Source organism: Sceloporus undulatus, chromosome 3 (assembly GCF_019175285.1).
Source record: "Sceloporus undulatus isolate JIND9_A2432 ecotype Alabama chromosome 3, SceUnd_v1.1, whole genome shotgun sequence".
Lineage (NCBI taxonomy): Eukaryota > Metazoa > Chordata > Lepidosauria > Squamata > Phrynosomatidae > Sceloporus > Sceloporus undulatus.
In genome coordinates, this window is record NC_056524.1 from 108,407,260 (window position 1) to 108,432,860 (window position 25,601).

Below are 25,601 nucleotides of genomic sequence, written 5' to 3' on the forward strand. Positions count from 1 at the left end.
ATTCAGTTCGGCATCTCGCGCATTCACGTGCGTTCGGATTGGGCCATTCGAATGCTGGTATGATGGTATTGTGCGAAATAACGTGAATTCGAACCGCCCAGTGCTGAAGAGCCCCAGTTCCAGACTCATCTGATAATGGCCTTCATTTCAGAGAGCTGGACAGTGAAGAAAGCGGAGAAGAAAATCAACTAATTTGGTGTTGGAGAAAAGTGCTGAGGATACTGTGGATGGCCAAGAAGACAAACAAATGAATCCTGGAGCAGATCAGACCTGAACTCTCACTGGAAGACAAAATGATGAAAATGTGGCTGTTGTTTCTTGGCCTTAGCACGGCCCATTAGAAAAGACAATAATGCCAGAGTGAGGTGTAGTAGTTTTACTGTTGAACTGTCTGTGACTCTGAAGATCAGGGTTCAATTCCATGTTCAAGCATAAAACCCCACTGGGTGGCCTTGGGCAAATCACACTCTCTCAGCCTCAGAGGATGGCAATGGCAACCCCCCTCTGAAGAAATCTGCCATGAAAACTCTGATAGGTTGGCCTTAGGGTTGCCATAAGTCAAAAATGACCTGGAGGCGCACGACAACAACAACAACAATAGTTTTAAACATTTAGAAAACTCAATTTTTTAAATTCTTTCTAAATTTTATTTTAAAACATCACATCTTATCAAATTTTCATTTTAAATCACATGAAACAATATACTACATGTAAATACAATTGGCCTGGGCCACCTATGATATTACCATTTAAAGGTATAATTTGAATCTTGCTACTTGTTTATGTTACAACAATTGCCATTGCATTAAGTAATATATACAGTATATAGGAATTATGATTTAGGAGTAGCTTTAATACAAAAACAAGCAAGCAAAAACCCTAAGGATCCTGTATGGAGTTGTAGGGGATCAGGGTGACTATAGAGGCCTTCCTTTTCCAGGCCATGGCCTCAATTTCAACCTTCTGTCCAGGTGGAGTTTCAAAATGTCCTCCATTTGGAGCATGAGAAAGAAGCATTGGTTTATCTTTATATGAGTGTTTTTAGCTGTTATTTGGCCATGTACTACATTTTGCAGTGCCTTGTCCTCCTCTGCGGTTGGGACAACATCTGGTCACTCTGCTCCCATTCATTCCTCCACCGCCACCTTCTTCCTCACCCAGATGACCCCAGTTGTGTCCACACTTTAGAAGTAATCTGGTTTGACACCACTTTAACTGCCATGGCGCAAAGCTATGGGATTCCACAAACTATCATATTCTCTTTGAAAACATCCCATTTGACCATATTTTTCCTTAATTCCATGAAACTTACATGTAAATGCATTTGGGCCGTGTGTACAATATTGTAATTTAAGGGTATAATTTTAACCTCCCAAAACACACTGCATAACCCAGTTTGAGACCGTTTTAACTGCCCTGGCCTAGTGTTGTTAGGGAATCCTGGGAATTGTAGTTTGTTGTGGCACCAGAGCTCTCTGACAGAAAAGGCTACAAATGTCTCCCAAAACTACAACTCCCATGATTCCCTGGCACTGAGCCAGGGCTGTCAAAGAGGCCTCTAAGTGAATCATTCTCTCAGTGTGTTTCGAACCAGGAAAGGCTAAAAATGTGTCTCAAAACTACAACTCCCATGATTCCCTAATGAATCATTCTTATAGTGTGTTTCGAACCAGGAAAGGCTACAAAGGTCTCCAAAAGTACAGTCCCTACTAGCACTGAGCCAGGGCAGTGAAAGCGGTCTGAAACTGGGTTATGTCTGCAGTGTGGCGCCTGGCGGGAGGGCCTCCGATGCTGGCCGTCCTCCCGCCTTCCTCTCAGGGGCGGAGTCCCTCCCTGATCCCGCCTGGCTTTCTTTGTGTGTCTGTGTCTGCTGCAGCTGAGGCGGCGGAGCAGAGTCGGGAGTAGTAGCAGCAGCAGCTCCGAGGCCGGCGCCCGTTCTCCTTCTCCTCTTCCCCGCTGACGCCGAGGAGGCCTGCCTTCCCTTGCCTCTGCCTTGGCCATGGCGCTGCTGGGCCCCTCTTGCAGCCCGGAGGCCGGCTTCTCCAGCGAGGAGCTGCTGACCCTCCGCTTCCCTCTCCACCGCGCCTGCCGCGACGGGGACCTGCCGGCCCTCTGCGGCCTCCTCCCCGGCGCCTCCCGCGAAGCCCTGGCCGCCGAGGACTCCTTCTACGGATGGACGCCCATCCACTGGGCCGCGCACTTCGGAAAGGTGGGCGAGAGAGGCCCCGCCACAGGCACTGCAGGCGCCGCAGCCGCCATCTTAGGGCGCCTCTCCCGCCTCCTCCTCCTCCTCCTCAGCACCATTTTCCTCCGCTAGTTAGAAACAGCCCGCCTTCAGGCCGCTTTAACCGCTAGGGCATCCTGGGAAATGTAGTCCATTGTGGCACCAGAGCTCGCTCTCTCTCTCTCTCTGACAGAGAAGGCTCAATGCCTCAGAAAACCACATTTTCCCAAATCCACTGAGCCAAGGCAAGATAAAGCGGCCTGAAACTGGGTTATTATTTCTGCAGACTGGTTTAACTGCCCTGGCTCAGTCCCAGGGGATCCTGGGAATTGTAGTCTATTGTGGCACCAGAGCTTTCTCTATCTCTCTCTGACAGAAGAGGAGGCTAGATCTCTCACAAAAACTACACCTCCCAGAATTCCATAGCACTGAGCCAGGGCAGTTAAAGCGATCTCAAACTGGATTATTATTTCTGCAGTGTGTTTTGGGCCTTCCTCAGCATGGAAGGGAAACAAAAAAGGGATGGTTGTGGGGAGATGTTTATCTAAAACACCAGCGGGTGCTTTGTTTTGTTTTGGATTCCCAAAACGCCTCTAGCTGCGTCCGCACTGAAGAAATAATCCAGTTTGAGACAGCTTTAACTGCCCTGGCTCAGTGCTATGGAATTCTGGGAGGTGTAGTTTTTGTGAGAGACTTAGCCTTGTCAGAAAGCTCTGGCGCCACAACAGATTACATTTCCCATGATCCCCTAGCCTTTAGCCATGGCAGTTAAAGCAGTCCTGAACTGGATTATTATTTCTGCAGGGCGGGTGCGGCCTTTGTACATGGGTTTGATATCTGTATTTAAACTGAAAATGCTGGCATTTGGTTTCCTGACACCGTCCCTTGCTTTGCGTTTTTTAAGTCAAGAAAGATGGAATACTGTGGGAGATGATTAACCATCTGCGGGTGTGCCTTCGGAGTAGTTTCCAACTTATGGTGGCTCTACCATGGGTTTTTTTCTTGGCGAGATTTATTCAGAAGGGGATTGATTGCCTTTGCCTCACTCTGAGGCTGAGACAGTGTGACTTGGCCAAGGTCAACCAGTAGGGTTTTGTGGCTGAGCTGGGATTCGAACCCTGGTCTCCAGAGTCACAATTCAACAATCATTTCACTGCACCATGCTGACTTTTTCTTGCAGACGAGCACAAACTGGTATGAGCGAAGATATATGCATTTCCAGGTGTCTTATTTTCAACTTCAGGTGCTTTAGCCCACCTTGCAATATTAGATTTAGAAATGGGGGAGGGAATCCCCCTCAGTTCATTGTTCCCAGTTTTCTTTCCACTACAAAAGGTAGCATACACAAGTCCTTCATACCTTTGGATCTCTGGATTGGATTTCCAAAGAAGACACAAGAATAATTGCTACCTAAATAAGCTTTCTGAGAGCCAGTGTAATTAAGCTGTAAGGGGCCATTGTGGTGTAGTGCATTGAGTGCAGGACTATGACTCTGGAGACCAGGGTTCGAATCTTGTCTCGGCCATGGAAACCAGTTGGGCAAGCCAGGGTCTCTCGGCCTCTGAAGAAATGTTCCCAAGAAAACCACATGAAAGGGTCGCCATAGAGTCTGAAATTATTTGAAGGCACACAACAACAGTAATCAGCTTGCTGTCAGTGAGTGATAATGGTTTCCTGGGTATAGCAGAAGCTGTGACCTGCTTGGAAAAGTTACAAATGGAGACATGAATATGTTTCTCCAGGTGAGTCTTGTCCAAGGTGCCAGCTATTACTCTGCAACAGGAGCCTTGTTTTGCTTTTTTTGAGGCTTTCAGGAGTCTCCCCTTGATAGTTTCCTTAGTATCTTTCAGCACTTTGCTATATTGTACTAAAGGATTGATCAGTGTTGGTGTCCATCCCATTCCCCTCAGGTCCAGGAGAGTCTAAGGTTTATACTACAGTTGGCCTCCACATTTGCAGCTTTGACTTTTGTGTACTTGAATATTCATGGATTTGATTAATATGGTCTCTAGGGATCCCTAGGTCCTCCAGCATGACTCTCTTGTCAACTTCGGCCAAAAGTCATGCTGGAGGATCTTGGGACTCGTATAGAGAACACCTCTCTAGGCATTTGTAGGTCCTCCAGCACAATTTCATGGTAACTACTGGCAGATCTTGACCACAGAGTTGCCCGGGAATACCTAGAGACTCTTAGAGAGGTGTTCTTTCAGATAAAAAAATGCCCCCCTCCTCACTTTCATGGGGCTCCTGTGCCCTTAACCCCAGCAAATGTGGAAGGTCCACTATACTGTATATGCTGTTAAGGGATAAAGCAGGCATTTTTGCTACTACTTTCTCCCCTCAGTGGATGCCTACAGCATTTTGTGGCTACAGTTTCTGTTTCTACCTCGAACCTCGCTTTCCCAAAGTCAAACAAAGAAAACAATGGAGAAATAAGCAGAACAGAGCTGTGGTTGGAGCATGTTTTGTTCTGACTGCCATCAAACAAAAAGAGTGTTTATCAGCAAAGAGGAGAATTTCTGTCTTTGGTGTTCAGTTTGAGTCTGGACATTTCCTGTCTGGACAATGAAATCTGTTAAGGTCTTCTCTCTATGCTCATCAGTATTTAAGCTCAAAATGCCATATTTTGGTGGTGGTTTTTATTTTATTTGCCTTTGCCATCCTCTGAGGCTGAGAGAGTGTGACTTGCCCAAAGTCACCCAGTGAGTTTTTAGATGGCTGAGCTGGGATTCAGACCTTGGTCTCCAGAGCTGTAGTCAGTCACTCTTTGTTTTACCTTCCCCTGTTTGGCTACTTTAGCCCAGAAACCCAACGTAGTATTGTGAAAGCCAGGGCGCTTGGTACTGAAAACAAAGACTCCCCGGTGTATTGGTTTTTAAATACATGTTTCGAGGGTAAGCATTCCAAAAATTTAACCTCCTCTAGTTTTGGAATTTCCACTTGGAATTTACAAGTCTTTTTTAGGTATGTAATCTCAGCATTGGACTATCAGTTACTTGAAACTTTTCCATTATAGAAGAAAAGCGGCTTCTATAGGTTTGCCAGTTTTTTCCATTTTATCTGGAGTGTCTTGATGGAAAGACTCAGCTGGTGAAACCATGAGAACAGTGGCTTTTTCCCACGCAAATGGCAGACGCAAGGTCTGGTGAATGTATAAAGCAAGCTGGAAGAAATTCCCCAGAAAGTGCGGTACTGTTTTCAGTACACAGATATTAAACAGTTAGTTGGAAGAGTTTGGGGTTTTAGCAACAACCAAATTGAAATAATCTCATTAATAACTTATTGTTATTATTATTGTATTCCCGCTGTATATTGTTTACTACTGTATAGGCTTATCTTTAAAAATAAGGAACGAATTCCAAAAAGTATCATGGCTCGTTTATAGATACCAACGGAGCTCTGGTCTTGTGTTTTCTCAACAGTTGCTGTCCATGCTCCCTTGCAATTTCAATTTAAAAGCAGAAGGACCTGTAAAGCAGTTTGTGATACAACACAGAACTCTGCTGTACAAAAGAAAGAAAACCTTTTCAAACTCCCACTTTGCATGCCCAAGCTTTTGGATGCATCTGATTTTTTTCCCCTGATACCAGCTGCTCTATATTATTATTAGGGTTCTCATCTTATGAGTCATAAAAAATTTAACTGTTTATTTATACACTGAAGCCAAGGTATGGCTGTTGGGTTTTATGAATAGCCTCCTTGTGTGAATACTTGTTCCACTCACACTCCACCTATTCTGCAAATATTTGAAGGAAGTAAAAGTATTGTGGGTGAGAATTACTAATAGGAGAACAAGATCTGACTGCACGCACTTTGAACAATAATGAGGGAAAAAACTTTGCAGTGTGTTGTTCTCTTTCAACATGCCTATATTGTGGTAAGAGACAGAAGTATTGTGGACAGCTGTGGAGAATCACACAAAGTATAAGGGTTGCCAATGCAAGTCCCTCTAAGTTATTTTGGTATTGTTTTTCATGGTTTTCCATTTATTGTTTTCATGCTAAGCCAGGAACATGTTAAAAACTTAAATAAAATTTATCTCAGCATGTACCAAGTGCCCTTATATTACTACTGAAAATGGAAAACAACCAGCAGCTTTCATGTCTTTGAATCAGAAGGAGTGGAAGCAGGTGGAAATGAATGTTGAGGTAAAAAGGGCTTATTCATGTCACATTGCATTTCATAATGTTCCCAGTTTTGTCAAGCAATCATGCTGTTTCATTTAAGGGAGTTTATAGAAGTAGCATACATGGTCTTCTGTTTAAAGGAAAGAGGGAGAATGTAGCAGCACCTCTGAGAATTATTTATTTTTAGCACATGCTTCTGTGGATTTCAATCCACTTTTCAGAGCACAGATGTTTTAAGCAACAACACGGACAGTTTAATAAATTTGAGAGTAGCTACATCGTTGTCAGTTAATAATTTAGATATTTAAGTAAGTACATGTTGTAATAATAACTCACTAGATTTTCTGATTTACATTGGCCATTAATATTAATAGGTTAATTATTGTTAATGCAAACATTAATTAATTGGGGCAGATAACACTAGCATTTCAAGTTCTTCCAAATGTGACAAGCATGCTGAGAGGTGGCAGTATTTGTTTTGTTGTTGTTGTGGTGTTATCCATCCCTGTCGACCTCAACCTGTGGCAACCCGTGGATGAGACATCTCTGACTCCCTGCCTCCACTGCCTGCTCATTCCTGCAAATTCGTACCATGACCTCTTTCATAGAGTCCATCCATCTATTATGTGCCTTCCTCCTTTCTGCTTCCTCCATCTTCCTAGCAGTTTGTTTGTTTGTTTTCCAGTGAGTTGTACCTTCTCATGATGTGACCAAAGTACAACAACCTCAGTTTTGTCATCTTGGCTTCCAGACAGATGTCTAGTTTGATCTGTTTTAGCACCCATTTATTTTACATCTTGGCTTGTTCATGAAATCTCAGCACTTTTCTCCATCACCACATCTGAAATAATTGATTTTCATCCTATCTCTTTCTTACTGTCCAGCTTTCACATCCATACATGGGAATAGGGAATAACAATGGCTTGTATGATTCTAAACTTTCATGGCTCTGATACTGTATATATCTTTGCATTTTAGGATCTTTTCTAGTTCTTTATAGCTGGCCTTCTCCATTTCTTAATTCTTCTGATTCCTGGCTGCAGTCCCGCTCCAATCAACGTTTGATCAAGGTATGAGAACTGTTTAGTATTTCTCATTGTCTAGGTTGAATTGTGTAAATTCTCCATGGTCATTATCTTGTTTTCTTTTGTTCAAACATTAAGGCTGTGGTATTTCTCCTAATATCTTGTGTTGTCTGCATTATTATTATTATTATTATTATTATTATTATTATTAGTATTATTAAGCTTTATTTATAAAGCGGGTAATTGACACAGCGACTGTACATACAATCTTTTTAATTGGATGGTTCCCTGCCCTGCATACCTATATACATTTAAGGGTAACTTCTCTCATAGGCGATGGAATGGTACATTGTCACTCTCCCTTTGCTGCAAGGAATTAAGTGCTGTAGGCTTTCTTCATCAGAGAGCTGGAAGTGAAGAAAGCGGAGAAGAAAATCAACTAATTGGTGTTGGAGAAAAGTGCTGAGGAACTGTGGGATGGCCAAGAAGACAACAAATGATCCGGAGCCAGATCAGACCTGAACTCTCAGGAAGAAAGATGATGAAATGTGGCTGTTGTTTCTTGGGCCTAGCACGGCCCATTAGAAAGATGCCAGAGTGAGGTGTAGTGAGTTTGTTTACTGTTGAACTGTGACTCTGGATCAGGGTTCATCCATGTTCAAGCATACAACCCCACTGGGTGGCCTTGGGCAAAACACTCTCTCAGCCTCAGAGGATGGCAATGGAAAACCCCCCTCTGAAGAAATCTGCCATGAAAACTCTGATAGGTTGGCCTTAGGGTTGCCATAAGTCAAAAATGACCTGGAGGCGCACGACAACAACAACAAAACAATAGGTTAACATTAGAAAACTCAATTTTTTAAATCTTTCTAATTTTTATTTAAACATCACATCATCAAATTTATTTTTTTAAATCACTGAAACATATATACATGGAAATACAATTGGCCTGGGCGCCTATGATATTACCATTTAAGATAATTTGAATCTTGCTACTGTTTATGTTACAACAATTGCCATTGCATATAAATTTACAGTATATAGGAATTATGATTTAGGAGTAACTTTAATACAAAAACAAGAGCAACAAAAACCTAAGGATCCTGTATGGAGTTGTAGGGGATCAGGGTGACTATAGAGGCCTTCCTTTTCCAGGCCTGGCCTCAATTTTCAATTTCTGTCCAGGTGGAGTTTCAAAATGTCCTCCATTTGGAGCATGACAAGAAGAATGGTTTATTTATATGAGTGTTTTAGCTGTTATTTGGCCATGTACTACATTTTGCAGTGCCTTGTCCCTCCTCTGCGGTTGGGACAACATCTGGTCACTCTGCTCCCATCATTCCTCCACGCCACCTTCTTCCTCACCCAGATGACCCAGTTGTGTCCACACTTTAGAAGTAATCTGGTTTGACACCACTTTAACTGCGGGCTGGCGGCAAAGCTATGGGATTCCACAAACTATCATATTCTCTGCTTTGAAAACATCCCATTGACCATATTTTCCTTAATCCATGAAAGTCATGTAAATGCATTGGGCCATGTGACATATTGTAATTAAGGGTATAATTCAACCTCCCAAAACACACTGCAAACATAACCCAGTTTGAGACCGTTTTAACTGCCCTGGCCTAGGTGTGTGTTAGGGAATCCTGGGATAATGTAGTTTGTGTGGCACAGAGCTCTCTGACAGAAAAGGCTACAAATGTCTCCCAAAACTAACTCCCATGATTCCCCTGGCACTGAGCCCAGGCTGTCAAAGAGGCCTCTAAGTGAATCATCTGCTCAGTGTGTTTCGAACCAGGAAAGGCTAAAAATTGTCTCAAAACTACAACTCCCATGATTCCCTAGCACTGAGCCAAGGCAGTCAAAGGCCCTCTGACGTGAGTGATCATTCTTATAGTGTGTTTCGAACCAGGAAAGGCTACAAAGGCTCCAAAAGTACAGTCCCTACTAGCACTGAGCCAGGGCAGTGAAAGCGGTCTGAAACTGGGTTATGTCTGCAGTGTGGCGCCTGGCGGGAGGGCCTCACGATGCTGGCCGTCCCTCCCGCCTTCCTCTCAGGGGCGGAGTCCCCTCCTGATACCGCCTGGCTTTTTTGTGTGTCGTGACTGCGAGCTGAGGCGGCGGAGCAGAAGTCGGAGTAGTAGCAGCAGCTCCGAGGCCGGCGCCCGTTCTCCTTCTCCTCTCTTCCCCGTGACGCCGAGGAGGCCTGCCTTCCCTTGCCTCTGCCTTGGCCATGGCGCTGCTGGGCCCTCTTGCAGCCCGGAGCCGGCTTCTCCAGCGAGGAGCTGCTGACCCTCCGCTTCCCTCTCCACCAGCGCCTGCCCGCGACGGGGACCTGCCGGCCCTCGCGGCCTCCTCCCCGGCGCCTCCCGCGAAGCCTGGGCGCCGAGGACTCCTTCTACGGAAATGGACGCCCAACCACTGGGCCGCGCGCACTTCGGAAAAGGTGGGCGCGAGAGAGGCCCCGCACAGGCACTGCAAGCGCCGCAGCCGCCATCTTAGGGCGCCTATCCGCCCTGGAACCTCCTCTCCTCCTCCTCAGGAACAAACATTTTCCCCGCTAGTTAGAAACAGCCCGCCGTTCAGGCCGCTTTAACCGCTGGGCAATCCTGGGAAAGTAAGTCCATTGTGGCACCAGAAGCTCTCTCTCTCTCTGAGAGAAGGCTCAATGCCTCAAGAAAACACATTTTCCGAATCACTGAGCCAAGGCAAGATAAAGCGGCCGAAAACGGGGTTTAGTATTTCTGCAGACGGTTAACTGCCCTGGCTAAGTCCCAGGGGCTCATTATATATATATATATATATATAATTATTTCTTTAACTCGAACGATTCTGATAAATTAAGCACTATCACATATACTATATTAACTCATTCATTCAACATTAACTCAACATTAGTTACTTCCTCATCTACAACTTGTTGTAACTGTATTCATGCTTTCTTTCCTTATCTATCTCTCTTCAGATAAAAATTGTATTATTTGTACCCTCTTTTTTTTCTATCCTTAACTCCATTTATTGTATACCAAAATCATAATAACTTCTGAATAGTATATATTTATATAAACATATTTTCCTCTAAATTCATGTATAGATATACAATCACTTATTTGCTTTTCTTTCCTTTGTTTCTTTTTTATTTGAGTCAATGATTTATTTTATTTTGGTTACCTTCTCTTTTAACCTATTTCAACTCTCATGCCCCACTTTTGAGATAGTTTGCCACTTTTTAAAAAAGTAATTTAACAATTCTATAATGTTCTACATGTTAAATTATTGTAACAACCATTGCAGAAACTCAGCATAAAAGCTGTTTCAGAAATCATATACAGACATATGGCTCTTAACTATGCTTTCTGGCAGGAGGTAACATCTTAACTCCCTGACCACCTGTCCGGAAGCATCGTACCCACTTAGAGATTAGCCAAAACATTGGTCAAGTGCCAAGACAAAGAGAGAGGAAGTGTGTCTGCACATATCTGTGAACAACATAGGTTGCGGCGGGGGAGCAGGATCGAACAGACTCTTTCCCCTTCTTCAATAACAATTTACTATTATCTCATTTGCTGAGATAAAAGGGAAAACTCACAATGTTTATCTTACTACCCCCACAAAACTGCATTCACTATCCGAAAACAACATCAAAATGCATGCAGACTGCAGTTAGCTCTGTGATTTGTGGCAGAGAAGAGAGTGCAAGAACAAGATGAATCCTAAAGGAGGCCTGACTGGTTGAGCCACAAGATAACACTCTCACAATTAAATGGGCTCCTTAAACAAGGATTGAACGCGAGTTCAAATGGGAATGATGTTCCTATAATCCGATTCTTGATTCAATTTATAGCCCATTGGGAATGGGGCCAAACGTATCTTTAACTTCCCTGTGTCCAAAACAACCCCCAGATTCACTTTAGTTTTCCTGAGGCGGCCATAAAATAATACAAACCTGTTAACCAGCAAGACAAGCCTTTAGTCTACATTGCCAGGGATTGTGTAAATTGCCAAAAATAATACCTGGACACTGTGTAGTCCTTTATGTAGGCACAGAAAGTTTTTAACAGGATACAAACTAGCTTCCCAAATGGATTATGATACAGTTTTGAACTTCAGCTCCTACTGCTTGCATCTGTTCTGTTGTGACTCAGTCAGATTATCAACCCACTTTTGTCCATTTTCAGTAGCTCAGAAGAACAGCTGTGTGAGTTATGTGCCCTGCCTCTTGTATATGGAATTTCCACTTTAGTCAGTGTTGCAAAATACTTCTGTTTTTCAGTCTTGAGTCTTGTGGTAAATACTGTGGGTTGATATTATCCCCATATCCCTCTGTAGCTCTGGAATAGACTACATGCTGACAATTGTGTTGTTTCCAAACCCTTTCCTTAGTCTGGGGTGACCAGACATCTTCCTTTTCTGGGACATGTCCTCTATTTCAACCTTTTGTCCAGGAAGAATTCTAAAACTTCCTCCATTTTAAGGAGGACCAAGAAGCATGAATTTATATTTCTATTAGTATTTTTAGCTTTTATTGAGTCATGTACTCTATTTTTCTGGAATGTCCTACATTTTACAGTGCTCTGTCCCCTTTTGCAGTTATGATATCTGATCACCCTGCCTTAGTCAGGCAAGTTACAGTTTATTACTGTTACTAGATTTTAAAAAATGAGAGACACACACAGTTTACCAGAATGCTAGCAGTGTGTTAATCTCTTATTTGCAGTGCTACACATACTGAAAAATATGAAAGGGAGAAGTAGGCCTCCTGACATTTGAAAACATATGGTGGTCTGGTTATAGATATCTGTGGTTTGACCACTGTTTTTTTGCACTACAAGCCTCCATTTCCTGAGACATGCTCTTTTCCTTTCCCATTTTTACAGTGGTAGCACTACAAATAGCAACGTAAATATGTCAAAACACACTGGCATCGCAGCATGAAGTATGACTTACTCATCAGTGAAGAAAGCATCAGATACCTCTTTTGCTTTATTTTGAAACTAGGATATTCAAATTCTCCTCCAGGCTACACCTGGAACTTTTAACCCCATGCATAACAAGCATCAATGTATAAGAAGGAGTGGGAATCATGATGATGTTGGACTGCAGTTCTCTGCATTCCTTATTGGTGGATATGCTAGCTAAAGTTGCTGGGAATTATAGTCCAATATTTATCTGGCGGGCGTGGGCCACATGATTTCCATCTCTGGTATATGAAGGTACTGTGGTTACTTAAGTCTCAAGAGAACACTCACTCGACAATTGCTTTTTTTATATGTTTCAGAACCAAGTATTGTGAAAGCCAGGCCTTGGTGCTGAAAACAAAGACTCCCCGGTGTATTGGTTTTTAAAATACATGTTTCGAGGGTAAGCATATCCAAAAATTTAACCTCCTCTAGTTTTGGAATTTCCACTTGGAAATTTACAAGTCTTTTTTAGGTCAGTGTAATCTCAGCACTTGGACTATCAGTTACTTGAAACTTTTCCATTATAGAAGAAAAGCGGCTTCTATAGGCTTGCCAGTTTTTTCCAATTTTATCTGGAGTGTCTTGATGGAAAGACTCAGCTGGTGAAACCATGAGAACATTGGCTTTTTCCCAAGCAAATGCAGACGCAAGGTCTGGTGAATGTATAAAAGCAAGCTGGAAGTAAATTCCCAGAATGTGCGGTACAGTTTTCAGTACACAGATATTAATCAGTTAGTTGGAAGAGTTTGGGTTTAGCAACAACTCAAATTAGAAAATAATCTCATTAATAACTTATTGTTATTATTATTATTTGTATCCCGCTGTATATTTGTTTACTACTGTATAGGCTTATCTTTAAAAATAATGAACGAATTCCAAAAAGTATCATGGCTAGTTTATAGATACCAACGGGAGCTCTGGTCTTGTGTTTCTCAAACAGTTGCTGTCTATGCTCCATTGCAATCTTTATTTAAAAGCAGAAGGACCTGTAAAAGCAGTTTGTGATACAGCACAGAACTCTGCTGTACAAAAGAAAGAAAAACCTTTTCAAACTCCCACTTTGCATGCCCAAGCTTTTGGATGCATCTGATTTTTTTTTTTCCTGATACCAGCTGCTCTATATTATTATTAGGGTTCTCATCTTATGAGCTCATAAAAAATTTAACTGTTTATTTATACAACTGAAGCCAAGGTATGGCTGTTGGGTTTTATGAATAGCCTCCTTGTGTGAATACTTGTTCCACTCACACTCCACCTATTCTGCAAATATTTGAAGGAAGTAAAAGTAATGGTGAGAATTACTAATAGGAGAACAAAGATCTGACTGCACGCACTTTGAACAATAATAGGGAAAAAAACTTTGCAGTGTGTTGTTCTATTTCAACATGCCTATATTGTGGTAAGAGACAGAAGTATTGTGAGAACAGCTGTGGAGAATCACACAAAGTATAAGGGTTGCCAATGCAAGTCCCTCTAAGTATTTTGGTATTGTTTTCATGGTTTTCCATTATCTGTTTTCAATGCTAAGCCAGGAACATGTTAAAAACTTTAATAAAATTTATCTCAGCATGTACCAAGTGCCTTTATATTACTACTGAAAATGGAAAACTACAACCAGCAGCTTTCATGTCTTTGATCAGAAGGATTGAAAGCATGTTGAAATGAAATGTTGAGGTAAATAGGGCTTATTCATTCACAATTGCAATTGTCATAATGTTCCCAGTTTTTGTCATACAATCATGCTGTTTCATTTAAGGGATTTTATAGAAGTCCAGCATACATGGTCTTCTGTTTAAAGGAAAGAGGGGAAGAATGTAGCAGCACCTCTGAGAATTATTTATTTTTAGCACATGCTTCTGTGGATTTCAATCCACTTCTTCAGATGCACAGATGTTTTAAGCAACAACCGGACAGTTTAATAAATTTGAGTAGCTACATCGTTGTCAGTTAATTAATTAATAGATATTTAAGTAATTACATTGTTGTAAATAATAACTCACTAGATTTTCTGATTTACATTGCCATTAATCATTTAATAGGTTAATTATTGTTAATGCAAACATTAATTAATTGGGGCAGATAACACTAGCATATTCAAGTTTCTTCCAAATGTGACAAGCATGCTGAGAGGTGGCAGTATTTGTTTCTGTTGTTGTTGTTGTTATCCATCCGCATGTCGACCTCAACCTGTGGCAACCCTGTGGATGAGACATCTCTGACTCCCTGTCCTCCACTGCCCTGCTCAGTTCCTGCAAATTCGTACCCATGACCTCTTCTATAGAGTCCATCCATCTATTATGTGGCCTTCCTCTCTTTCTGCTTCCCTCCATCTTTCCTAGCATTATTGTTTGTTTGTTTTTCCAGTGAGTTGTACCTTCTCATGATGTGACCAAAGTACAACAACCTCAGTTTTGTCATCTTGGCTTCCAGATAGATGTCTAGTTTGATCTGTTCTAGCACCCATTTATTTTACATCTTGGCTGTTCATGAAATCCTCAGCACTCTTCTCCATCACCACATCTGAAATAAATTGATTTTCATCCTATCTTCTTTCTTAACTGTCCAGCTTTCACATCCATACATGGGAATAGGGAATAACAATGGCTTGTATGATTCTAACTTTCATGCTCTGATACTGTATATATCTTTGCATTTTAGGATCTTTTCTAGTTCTTTCATAGCTGCCTTCTCCATTCTTAATCTTCTTCTGATTTCCTGGCTGCAGTCCCTGCTCCAATCAACGTTTGATCATAGGTATGAGAACTGTTTTAGTATTTCCTCATTGTCTAGGTTGAATTTGTGTAAATTCTCCATGGTCATTATCATTGTTTTCTTTATGTTCAACATTAAGGTCTGTGGTATTTTCTCCTAATATCATTGTGTTGTCTGCATTATTATTATTATTATTATTATTATTATTATTATTATTAAGCTTTATTTATAAAGCGCTGTAAATTTACACAGCGCTGTACATACAATCTTTTTAATTGGATGGTTCCCTGCCCTGCATACCTATATACATTTAAGGGTAACTTCTCTCATAGGCCTGGAATTGTACATTTTCACTCTCCCTTTGCTGCAAGGAATTAAGTGCTGTAGCTTTTACTTCATCAGACGAGCTGGAAAGTGAAGAAAGCGGAGAAGAAAATCAACTAATTTGGTGTTGGAGAAAAGTGCTGAGGATACTGTGGATGGCCAAGAAGACAACAAATGAATCCTGGAGCGATCAGACCTGAACTCTCACTGGAAGAAAATGATGAAAATGTGGCTGTTGTTTCTTGGCCTTAGCACGGCCCATTAGAAAGATTGCCAGAGTAGAGGTGTAGTAGTTTGACTGTTGAACTGTGACTCGGAATCAGGTTCAATCCATGTTCAAGCATAAACCCCACTGGGTGGCCTTGGGCAAATCACACTCTCTCAGCCTCAGAGGATGGCAATGGCAACCCCCCTCTGAAGAAATCTGCCATGAAAACTCTGATAGGTTGGCCTTAGGTTGCCATAAGTCAAAATGACCTGGAGGCGCACGACAACAACAACAAAACAATATTAAACATTTAGAAAACTCAATTTTTTAAATCTTTCTAATTTTATTTTAAAACATCACATATTCAAATTTCATTTTTTTAAATCACATGAAACAATATACTACAGTAAATACAATTGGCCTGGGCCCTATGATATTACCATTTAAGATAATTTGAATCTTGCTACTGTTTATGTTACAACAATGCCATTGCATTAAATTTACAGTATATAGGAATTATGATTAGGAGTAGCTTTAATACAAAAACAAGCAACAAAAACCTAAGGATCCTGTATGAGTTGTAGGGGATCAGGTGACTATAGAGGCCTTCCTTTTCCAGGCCATGGCCTCAATTTCAATTCTGTCCAGGTGGAGTTTCAAAATGTCCTCCATTTGGAGCATGAAAAAGAAGACATGGTTTATCTTTATATGAGTGTTTTTAGCTGTATTGGCCATGTACTACATTTTGCAGTGCCTGTCCTCCTCTGCGGTTGGGACAACATCTGGTCACTCTGCTCCCATTCATTCCCCACCGCCACCTTCTTCCTCACCCAGATGACCCCAGTTGTGTCCACACTTTAGAAGTAATCTGGTTTGACACCACTTTAACTGCCATGGCGCAAAGCTATGGGATTCCACAAACTATCATATTCTCTTTTGAAAACATCCCATTTGACCATATTTTTCCTTAATCCATGAAATACATTAAATGCATTTGGGCCTGTGCATATTGTAATTAAGGGTATAATTCAACCTCCCAAAACACACTGCCATAACCCAGTTTGAGACCGTTTTAACTGCCCTGGCCTAGTGTTGTTGGGATCCTGGGATTGTAGTTTGTGTGGCACAGAGCTCTCTGACAGAAAAGGCTACAAATGTCTCCCAACTACAACTCCATGATTCCCCTGGCACTGAGCCAGGCGTCCAAAGAGGCCTCTAAGTGAATCATCTCTCAGTGTGTTTTCGAACAGGAAGGCTAAAAATTGTCTCAAAACTACAACTCCCATGATTCCCTAGCCTGGATAGGAACTACAGTGTCCTTATAGTTGTTTCGAACCAGGAAAGGCTACAAAGGGCTCCAAAAGTACAGTCCCTACTACACTGAGCCAGGGCAGTGAAGCGGTCTGAAACTGGGTTATGTCTCAGTGTGGCGCCTGGCGGGAGGCCTCCGATGCTGGCCGTCCCTCCCGCCTTCCTCCAGGGGCGGAGTCCCTCCTGATTCCCGCCTGGCTTTCTTTGTGTGTCGTGTCTGCGGCGAGGCGGCGGAGCAGAAGTCGGAGTAGTAGCAGCAGCTCCGAGGCCGGCGCCCGTTCTCCTCTCCTCTCTTCCCCGTGACGCCGAGGAGGCCTGCCTTCCCTTGCCTCTGCCTTGCACATGGCGCTGCTGGCCCTCTTGCAGCCCGGAGCCCGGCTTCTCCAGCGAGGAGCTGCTGACCCTCCGCTTCCCTCTCCACCCGCCTGCCCGCGACGGGACCTCCGGCCCTCGCGGCCTCCTCCCCGGCGCCTCCCGCGAAGCCCTGGCCGCCGAGGCTCCTTCTACGGATGGACGCACCACACACTGGGCCCGCGCCACTTCGGAAAGGTGGGCCAGAGAGGCCCCGCCACAGGCACTGCAGCGCCGCAGCCGCCATCTTAGGGCGCCTCTCCGCCCCCCCTCCTCCTCCTCCTCAGCACCATTTTCCCCGCTAGTTAGAAACAAGCCCCGCCTTCAGCCGCCCTTTAAACCGCTGGGCATCCTGGGAAATGTAGTCCATTGTGGCACCAGAGCTCCTCTCTCTCTCTGAAGAGAAGGCTCAATGCCTCAGAAAACCACATTTTCCAAATCCACTGAGCCAAGGCCAAGATAAAGCGGCCGAACTGGGTTATTATTTCTGCAGACTGGTTAACTGCCCGCTCAGTCCCAGGGATCCTGGGAATTGTAGCTATTTGTGGCACCAGAGCTTTCTCTATCTCTCTCTGACAGAAGAGGAGGCTAGATCTCTCACAAAAACTACACCTCCCAGAATTCCATAGCACTGAGCCAGGGCAGTTAAAGCCGATCTCAAACTGGATTATTATTTCTGCATGTGTTTGGGCCTTCCCAGCATGGAAGGGAAACAAAAAAGGATGGTTGTGGGGAGATGTTTATCTAAAACACCAGCGGGTGCTTTGTTTTGTTTTGATTCCAAAACGCCTCTAGCTGCGTCCCGCACTGAGAAATAATCCAGTTTGAGACAAAGCTTTAACTGCCCTGGCTCAGTGCTATGGAATTCTGGGGGTGTTAGTTTTTGTGAGAGACTTAGCCTTGTACAGAAAGCTCTGGCCCACAACAGATTACATTTCCCATGATCCCTAGCCTTTAGCCATGGCAGTTAAAGCAGTCCTGAACTGGATTATTATTTCTGCAGGGCGGGTGCGGCCTTTGTACATGGCTTGATATCTGTATTTAAACAAAAATGCGCATTTGGTTTCCTGACAAACCGTCCCTTGCTTGGTTTTTTAAGTCAAGAAAGATGGAATACGTGGGGATGATAACCATCTGCGGGTGGGCCTCGGAGTAGTTTTCCAACTTAGGTGGCTCTACCATGGTTTTTTCGCGAGATTTATTCAGAAGGGGATTGATTGCCTTTGCCTCACTCTGAGGCTGAGACAGTGTGACTTGGCAAGGTCAACCATAGGGTTTTTGGCTGAGCGGGATTCGAACCCTGGTCTCCAGTCACAATTCAACATCATTCACTGCCACCATGCTGACTTTTTCTTGCAGACGCAGCACAAACTGGTATGAGCGAAGATATATGCATTTCAGGTGTCTTATTTTCAACTTCAGGTGCTTTAGCCCACCTTGCAATATAGTTTAGAAATGGGGAGGGAATCCCCCTCATTCATTGTTCCCATTTTCTTTCCACTACAAAATGCATACACAAGTCCTTCTACCTTTGATCTCTGGAGGGATTTCCAAAGAAGACACAAGAATATTGTACCTAAATAAGCTTTCTGAGAGCCAGTGTAATTAGACTGTAAGGGCCATTGTGGGTAAGTGCATTGAGGCAGGACTATGACTCTGGAGACCAGGGTCGAATCTTGTCTCGGCCATGGAAACCAGTTGGGCAAGCCCAGGGTCCTCGCTCCCTCTGAGAAAGGTTCCCAAGAAAACCACATGAAAGGGTCGCCATAGAGTCTGAAATTATTTGAGGCACACAAACAACAGTAATCAGCTTGCTGTCAGATGAGTGATAATGGTTTCCTGGGTATAGCAGAAGCTGGACCTGCTTGAAAAGTTACAAATGGAGACATGAATATGTTCTCCAGGTGAGTCTTGTCCAAGGTGCCAGCTATTACCTGCAACAGGAGCCTTGTTTTGCTTTTTTGAGCTTTCAGGAGTCTCCCCTTGATATTTCCTTAGTATCTTTCACCACTTTGCTATATTGTACTAAAGGATTGATCAGTGTTGTGTCCCATCCCATTCCCTCAGGTCCAGGAGGCTAAGGTTTATACTACAGTTGGCCTCCACTTTGCAGCTTTGACTTTTGTGTATTTGAATATTCATGGATTTGATTAATTGGTCTCTAGGGATCCCTAGGTCCTCCAGCATGACTCTCTTTCAACTTCGGCCAAAAGTCATGCTGGAGGATCTTGGACTCGTAAGAGAACACCTCTCTAGGCATTTGTAGGTCCTCCAGCACAATTCATGGTAACTATGGCAGATCTTGACCACAGAGTTGCCCGGGAATACCTAGAGACTTTAGAGAGGTGTCTTTCAGATAAAAAAATGCCCCCCCTCACTTTCATGGGGCTCCTGTGCCCTTAACCCCAGCAAATGTGGAAGGTCCACTGATACTGTATGCTGTTAAGGGATAAAGCAGGCATTTTGCTACTACTTTCTCCCTCAGTGGATGCCTACAGCCTTTTGTGGCTACCAGTTTCTGTTTCTACCTACAACCTCGCTTTCCCAAAGTCAAACAAAGAAAACAATGGAGAGAAATAACAGAACAGAGCTGTGGTTGAGCATGTTTGTTCTGACTGCCATCACAACAAAAAAGTGTTTATCAGCAAGAGAGAAGTTCTGTCTTTGGTGTTCAGTTGAGTCTGGACATTTCCTGTCTGGACAAGAAATCTTTAAGGCTCTCTCTATCTCATCAGTATTAAGCTCAAAATGCCATATTTGGTGTGGTTTTTTATTTTATTTGCCTTTGCCATCCTCTGAGGCTGAGAGAGTGTGACTTGCCCAAAGTCACCCAGTGAGTTTTTTTAGATGGCTGAGCTGGGATTCAGACCTTGGTTCCAGAGCTGTAAGTCAGTCACTCTTGTTTTACCTTCCCCTGTTTGGCTACTTTAGCCTCCCCCCCCCTCCTACTTCAAAAAGAAGTAACCAGAAAGACGAAAAGTATTTAGGGTCCAAGATTAGGGCATCCCATCTTCTATATGCTCCTTTCCCCATTAACAAAGTTTCAACTTACTTGCATTTTTGTCAACATGAATATAAATTGTCTTTCTTCTAGGTTTGCTATACCTTTGTGTGGTGTGTTTGTGTGTGTGTGTGTGTGCGGTTGTTTGTTTAATGTTTGTGTGTGTTGTAAAATAAAGTGTGTCCTGGGACAACAGCAGTAACCACTAGCTTTGTACTATTTTGTGCTCTTCGCTATCAAATTGGGTTTTGGGGTTGGAGAATGGACTGTCTTCTGCAGTTTTCCTGAACTATAGCTTGGGGCAAGTTGTACTAAGTGATAGTCTTGAGCTCTGAATCATAATTGACCTACTTCCTTTTTCTTGTGTATTGTATACAGTGCACCCGCATTATACGCTGCTTTCAGCATATGCTGAAAGCAGCGACAGAAGAAGCAGCGTCATGCTCCGGAAGAAGCAATGGCACACCGCCTCAAGCATGAACCCCATTACTTCTAATGGGGCTCAAACATAGGCGGAATTTCTTTAATATGGGGAGGGGGGTCCGGAATGATCCCCCGCGTAAAAGAAGGGACCACTGTATACTCATGTATAAGTCCAGAAATTTTAGTCAAAAATTGACCCCCAAAAACCTGGGTCGAACTATCCAAGGGGCAATGTAAGTACTGTACTTTAACTCTTATAAAAAAGGGAACCGCCCCTGACAAAAAGCAAGAGTATAACCCATCCTTCAAGAACCGAGTTCCCTCTGTTTTCTCATCCATCCAGCCTTTAGGGTGAGCACAGTCATCCCTGCTGGGAATTTCTAAGTTCTTTGACACTGCTTTCCTTTGCTTCATGCTTTACATCCTGCCTTGAATCCCATTGTGGGAGAAAGGGGGGAATATAAATCCTTGAAATAAATTAAATGAATTTCCTTTGTTACATGCCCCAATGTTTTACCCCCGACTTGTCTACAGGTCATATCAAAATCCATAATTTTGGCCCCAAAACCTGCCTTCAACGTATACATGAGGTCGACTTATAGTCCAGTATATATGGTAATAAGAGAGCCAGCATATAAAGTAGAGTGGTTTGAGCACTGGACTAAAACTCTGGAGACCAGGGTTTGAATTGCCCCTTGGCCATGGAAACCCACTGGATAACCTTGGACAAATCACACACTCTCAGCCTGAGAAGAAGGCAATGGCAACAACCCTTCTGAACAAATCTTGCCAAGAAAACCCTGTGTGTGGGAGGTTCACCTTAGGCTTGGCATAAGTTGGAGATGACTTGAAGGCACATAGCAACAACAACAACAAATAACAAAATATTCCCTGTCAGAAATTTCCATTTTCAGAGAACCTCTGAATCCTAAGTAAGAACTTCAAAATGTGTGCTATGTAAACCAGCTGGATGTAGAGAGAACAGTGTCCTTCTAAGCATTCTGATAACTGTCTGTTTGGCATTCAAGCACTCAAACACCTGCAGTTTTCATTTCATTTTATCTGTTGTGGCAACAAAGTTGTTCAGTCCTGGGAGAGAGTTCAAATATCAAACAGGTCTCTGCCTGCACTTGGCAACAATAAATGTGATAGGAAAACTATTTTGTGTGAGCAGATCAAGGTTAAAAATTAGTCATTTTGTACCCGTCGTTTTTTTAAATCAGTATAACATTTAGAATTGTTCTCCGGTTGCTTGTGACACCAGATTGTGTTTATGTGTGGTTGCCTGGAGAATTTTCAGGAATATCAGCATCTTGAGTAGAATTCAGACTTGTGCAAGCAGTTTCTTTGACCTACCCTGGGGGCTCTTCAACCGTATTGAGCTGATCTTGAGGATATGTAAGGAGAAGGAAATTCACTTTCCTTCCTGTTGGAAGTAGGAAGATCTTCTGTCAGTGGAAAGACTTTAATGGGTTTCATGCATAATTTCCTCCTGCATTTGTTTGTTAATGTTACATCCAGAAATGTAAACTATAATTAGAGAGGAGATTTTTGCTGCCAAAGCGAGCACTCAGTGTGATGATTTAAGGTGGATTTACACTACAGATTTAAACCTGTTTGATACCACTTTAAGTGGCTATATCTTATGGAATCCTGGGATATGTACTTTGGTTAGGTACTTGAAATTTTCTGCTAGAGAACTGTATTGCACATCCCTCAGCAACAGTTCTCAAGGCATCCTGAGAAGAGAGACTGATGATTAAATCACCGCAATTTAATTTTATAATATAGATACCGTTGGTATGCTGCATTCACAGATTCTGCATCCATGGTTTCAACTAGCCACAGCTTGAAAATATTAAACATTCCAAAAAGCAAAGTATGATTTTGCCATTTTATATAGGGAGCCATATTTTACTACATTATATATAATGGGTCTTGAGCATCAATGGGTTTTGGTATCCACGGGGACATAGTGGTCCTGGAACTAAACCCAAGGGGATACTGAGGGTCCACAGTAACCTTACTGAAGTCAAGCAGTAGTATGCCTGGTTAATGACAAAATTTATCAGAGATTCTTAGAATTATATAAGGAGTCCCATGCACATCACTTTTAGTTCATGGATAAAAGGTAGCATACATTTTAATGTATTTAATAAAATGAATATTATTCAGTGTAATTAAAGCAGTTACATTTAGCTGCACATTCATCCTTGGTTTGAGCACTCATTAGATGTAATCATCTCTGTAATGCTAAGGAATCTGAAATGTGCAGGGCTTGATTAGCCTTTGCAAACAGAGCAATAAACTGTTCATTCAACAAACAGATCATAAAGCATGTACATATTTTCATGGAGCATCAGAGGATGGCAGTGGCAAATCCCTTCTGAAGAAACTTGACTAGAAAATCCTATGATGGGTTTGTCTTAGGGTCACCATAAGTAAAAAATGGTTTGGAGGCACACAACAACAACAATGTAAACTATAGAAATAAGAGTTGTAAAAAATTCTTTTATCATGATTAGGGTTATGAAAGCCTGAGAGGAAAGTGGGCAGTCCCTCCCCCCACCCAGTTTTCTCCAACTTTTATTTAAATCTTTACATTCTGTAAATTAGGATAGGCAAGAACAAAAATATCTTTATTGTAAACTGACACAACTTGCCAAATTTCTGGGCCTGAATACTTTGTTTACTTTCTCCCATCTTTGCATGTTTCCTTATCTCTCATTCTGTCATCTTCTCTCTTGCCAACAAGGTAAACCTCAGGATATAATTAGAACAGAAGAAATAAATAGTATGCAGTGCTTTTAGCAATGTGGCCAGCCATACAATAAATACGTTTAGCATCATATTTGGAAACACATTAATAATATTAATTGTTAACAATGCCATTTATAATTTGAATGCATTTGATGTGTTTCTAGAGGATGCAAGTAAAATTTTAATCTTATACTGTATTGTGGAAGATTACACATTTTTATTCTATTTCAGTCTTTAAATCCCAGGCTTTGAACCCTGTTTTGAGAACAATACAGTATTGAGTCAAACATACATCTTCACCAAAAAGACAGAGGGGATCTGGTTTTATTGTCAAGAAGAGGGGCAGTGGGATGATAACTTGATAACTAGATTATGACTATTCATAAGTACTTATTACAGAAGTAGTAAGGATATATTTAGGAACCACTAAAGCCAACTCAATTTTTTGCCTGGTTAATATTCCAAGAGGTTCTTTTTTTTTTTTTAAGAAAAATATATTTTATACTCTGAAGTACCAAAAATATGCTTAAGAGCCAAATAATCTTGGCTCTTTCTTCATTGACCTTGTGACCTAGCTGACATGGGTGTCAAGGAGCCTAATATCTGTTGTGACTGCTTTGGGGAGTCTAGCAGTCCTGCACTCATTACACTGAATTTGTGGAAGAGGTGGAGATTCTGCTCCCTTACATCGATCTTTGCTTTGTAAGCATTCAAGAGTAGCATTTGCCACTTCTGAATGTCTTCAAAGATTGCAAAAGACTCATCCAATCGCTCATCTGCAACTAAGGGCAGCACAATATTTGGGAAAACATTATCCAATTATGCTTTGAGGTGTGCTAAAATATTGCAGTGTAGTTTGTGACAATCTGGAAGGGAAAAATTCTGCTCTTGTGATTTGCAGCTACCAGAATAAGAACAGTGTTTAAAGAAGCAGCAAATGTAGTGCTGTTAAAATGTCTGATAAGTGCTTTAATGTATGCTGTGTGTCATATCTTAGGCAGTATAGAGTGGAAACACAACAGAAATACAGTTCCTTTTGATAAGATAGGATAAGAATTGTGGCCTTCCAGAGTTGTTGGATTGTTGTTTTCAGAAGTCCTCACTGACTGGTTACAAATAGTGGGAGTTGCAGTCCAGCAGTGTTTGGGGAGCCACATAATTACCACCCATAAATTAAAAGCTGATGAAGTATATGGGGTGTCTATAAAGTAGTAGACTGAACATGTGGCTGCTTCTTAGTTAATGTAAAAAATGACTGAATGGTGTGGATGTGGAACTACTAACTACAGTTGTACAGCTTCAGAGAAAGTGAAAGTATTTGTGTTGTAGCTTTTTTCCTAGTATACAGCCCCAACCAAATTCTGCCTTGGATGTTAAAAGGACTGTTTCAGAAACTGTTGAAATCACCCATCTGTTATATTCCTAGTGAAGACGATATGGAATTGATTATCAGATTATGGCATTAGTTCAAAAACCTAGTTTGGCATGATACCAGCTTGGAATTTGTTGACTCATTAGATAGCACTGTTGTCAACCTGTTCTACTTTTTCAGCTTAATTAATACATAGGATCCTATTGCAACATATTCACGACCCGTATGCCATGAGAATTCTCGATATCTCATTGTGGCTGTAAAGGCAGAGGGATCAGGTTGCTGTTCACTTACCTGTTTTTGCCAAACTGTAGCTAAGTTAACAGATGGATTTTAAATGGCATTGAACGGTCTCCGCATTGAAAGCATTTGGAATTTGAATACTCAGGTCCATGAACAAATTTAACTATTGGTTATACATGATACAAACAGTGGGAAAAGGAAGGAAGTTGTATGAATGTTAGGATGAATGAAGAAGAATGGAAGGGGGAGGGTAAGTAGAGCAGAAGATAAGCTGGGGTGTTTTTTTTTAAGGTATAGGAAGTAAGGAAGAAATTAGAATACTAGGTGTAGAAGATGTTAGGTATGTATGCCATAATGCCTACGTCTGGATTGTAATTAGGTTGTTCCCAGTACTGTAGTTAGGGTATAGATGTTTGATATGTTTGGTATGTTCGATATGTGATAACACATGTGTATTTGTATTTGTATACATGTTTTTTATTAATAAAATTTAATTAAAAATTTAAAAAAAGTATTTGCTTTCAGTCTGGGAACTTTCAAATTATTATTCCTATTA

At 42.0% G+C, this 25,601-nt stretch overlaps 1 protein-coding gene across 1 annotated transcript in view; it reads left to right on the plus strand.

Moving 5' to 3' along the window:
• Window positions 1-1,714: 1,714 nt before the first annotated feature.
• ANKRD10 (ankyrin repeat domain 10) overlaps window positions 1,715-25,601 on the plus strand; it is a 60,021-nt gene continuing 36,134 nt past the window's right edge. The window contains exon 1 of the mRNA XM_042456143.1: window positions 1,715-2,209. Coding sequence (XP_042312077.1) covers window positions 2,000-2,209 — 210 coding nt within the window. The 5' untranslated portion in view covers window positions 1,715-1,999. The remainder of the gene's footprint in view (window positions 2,210-25,601) is intronic.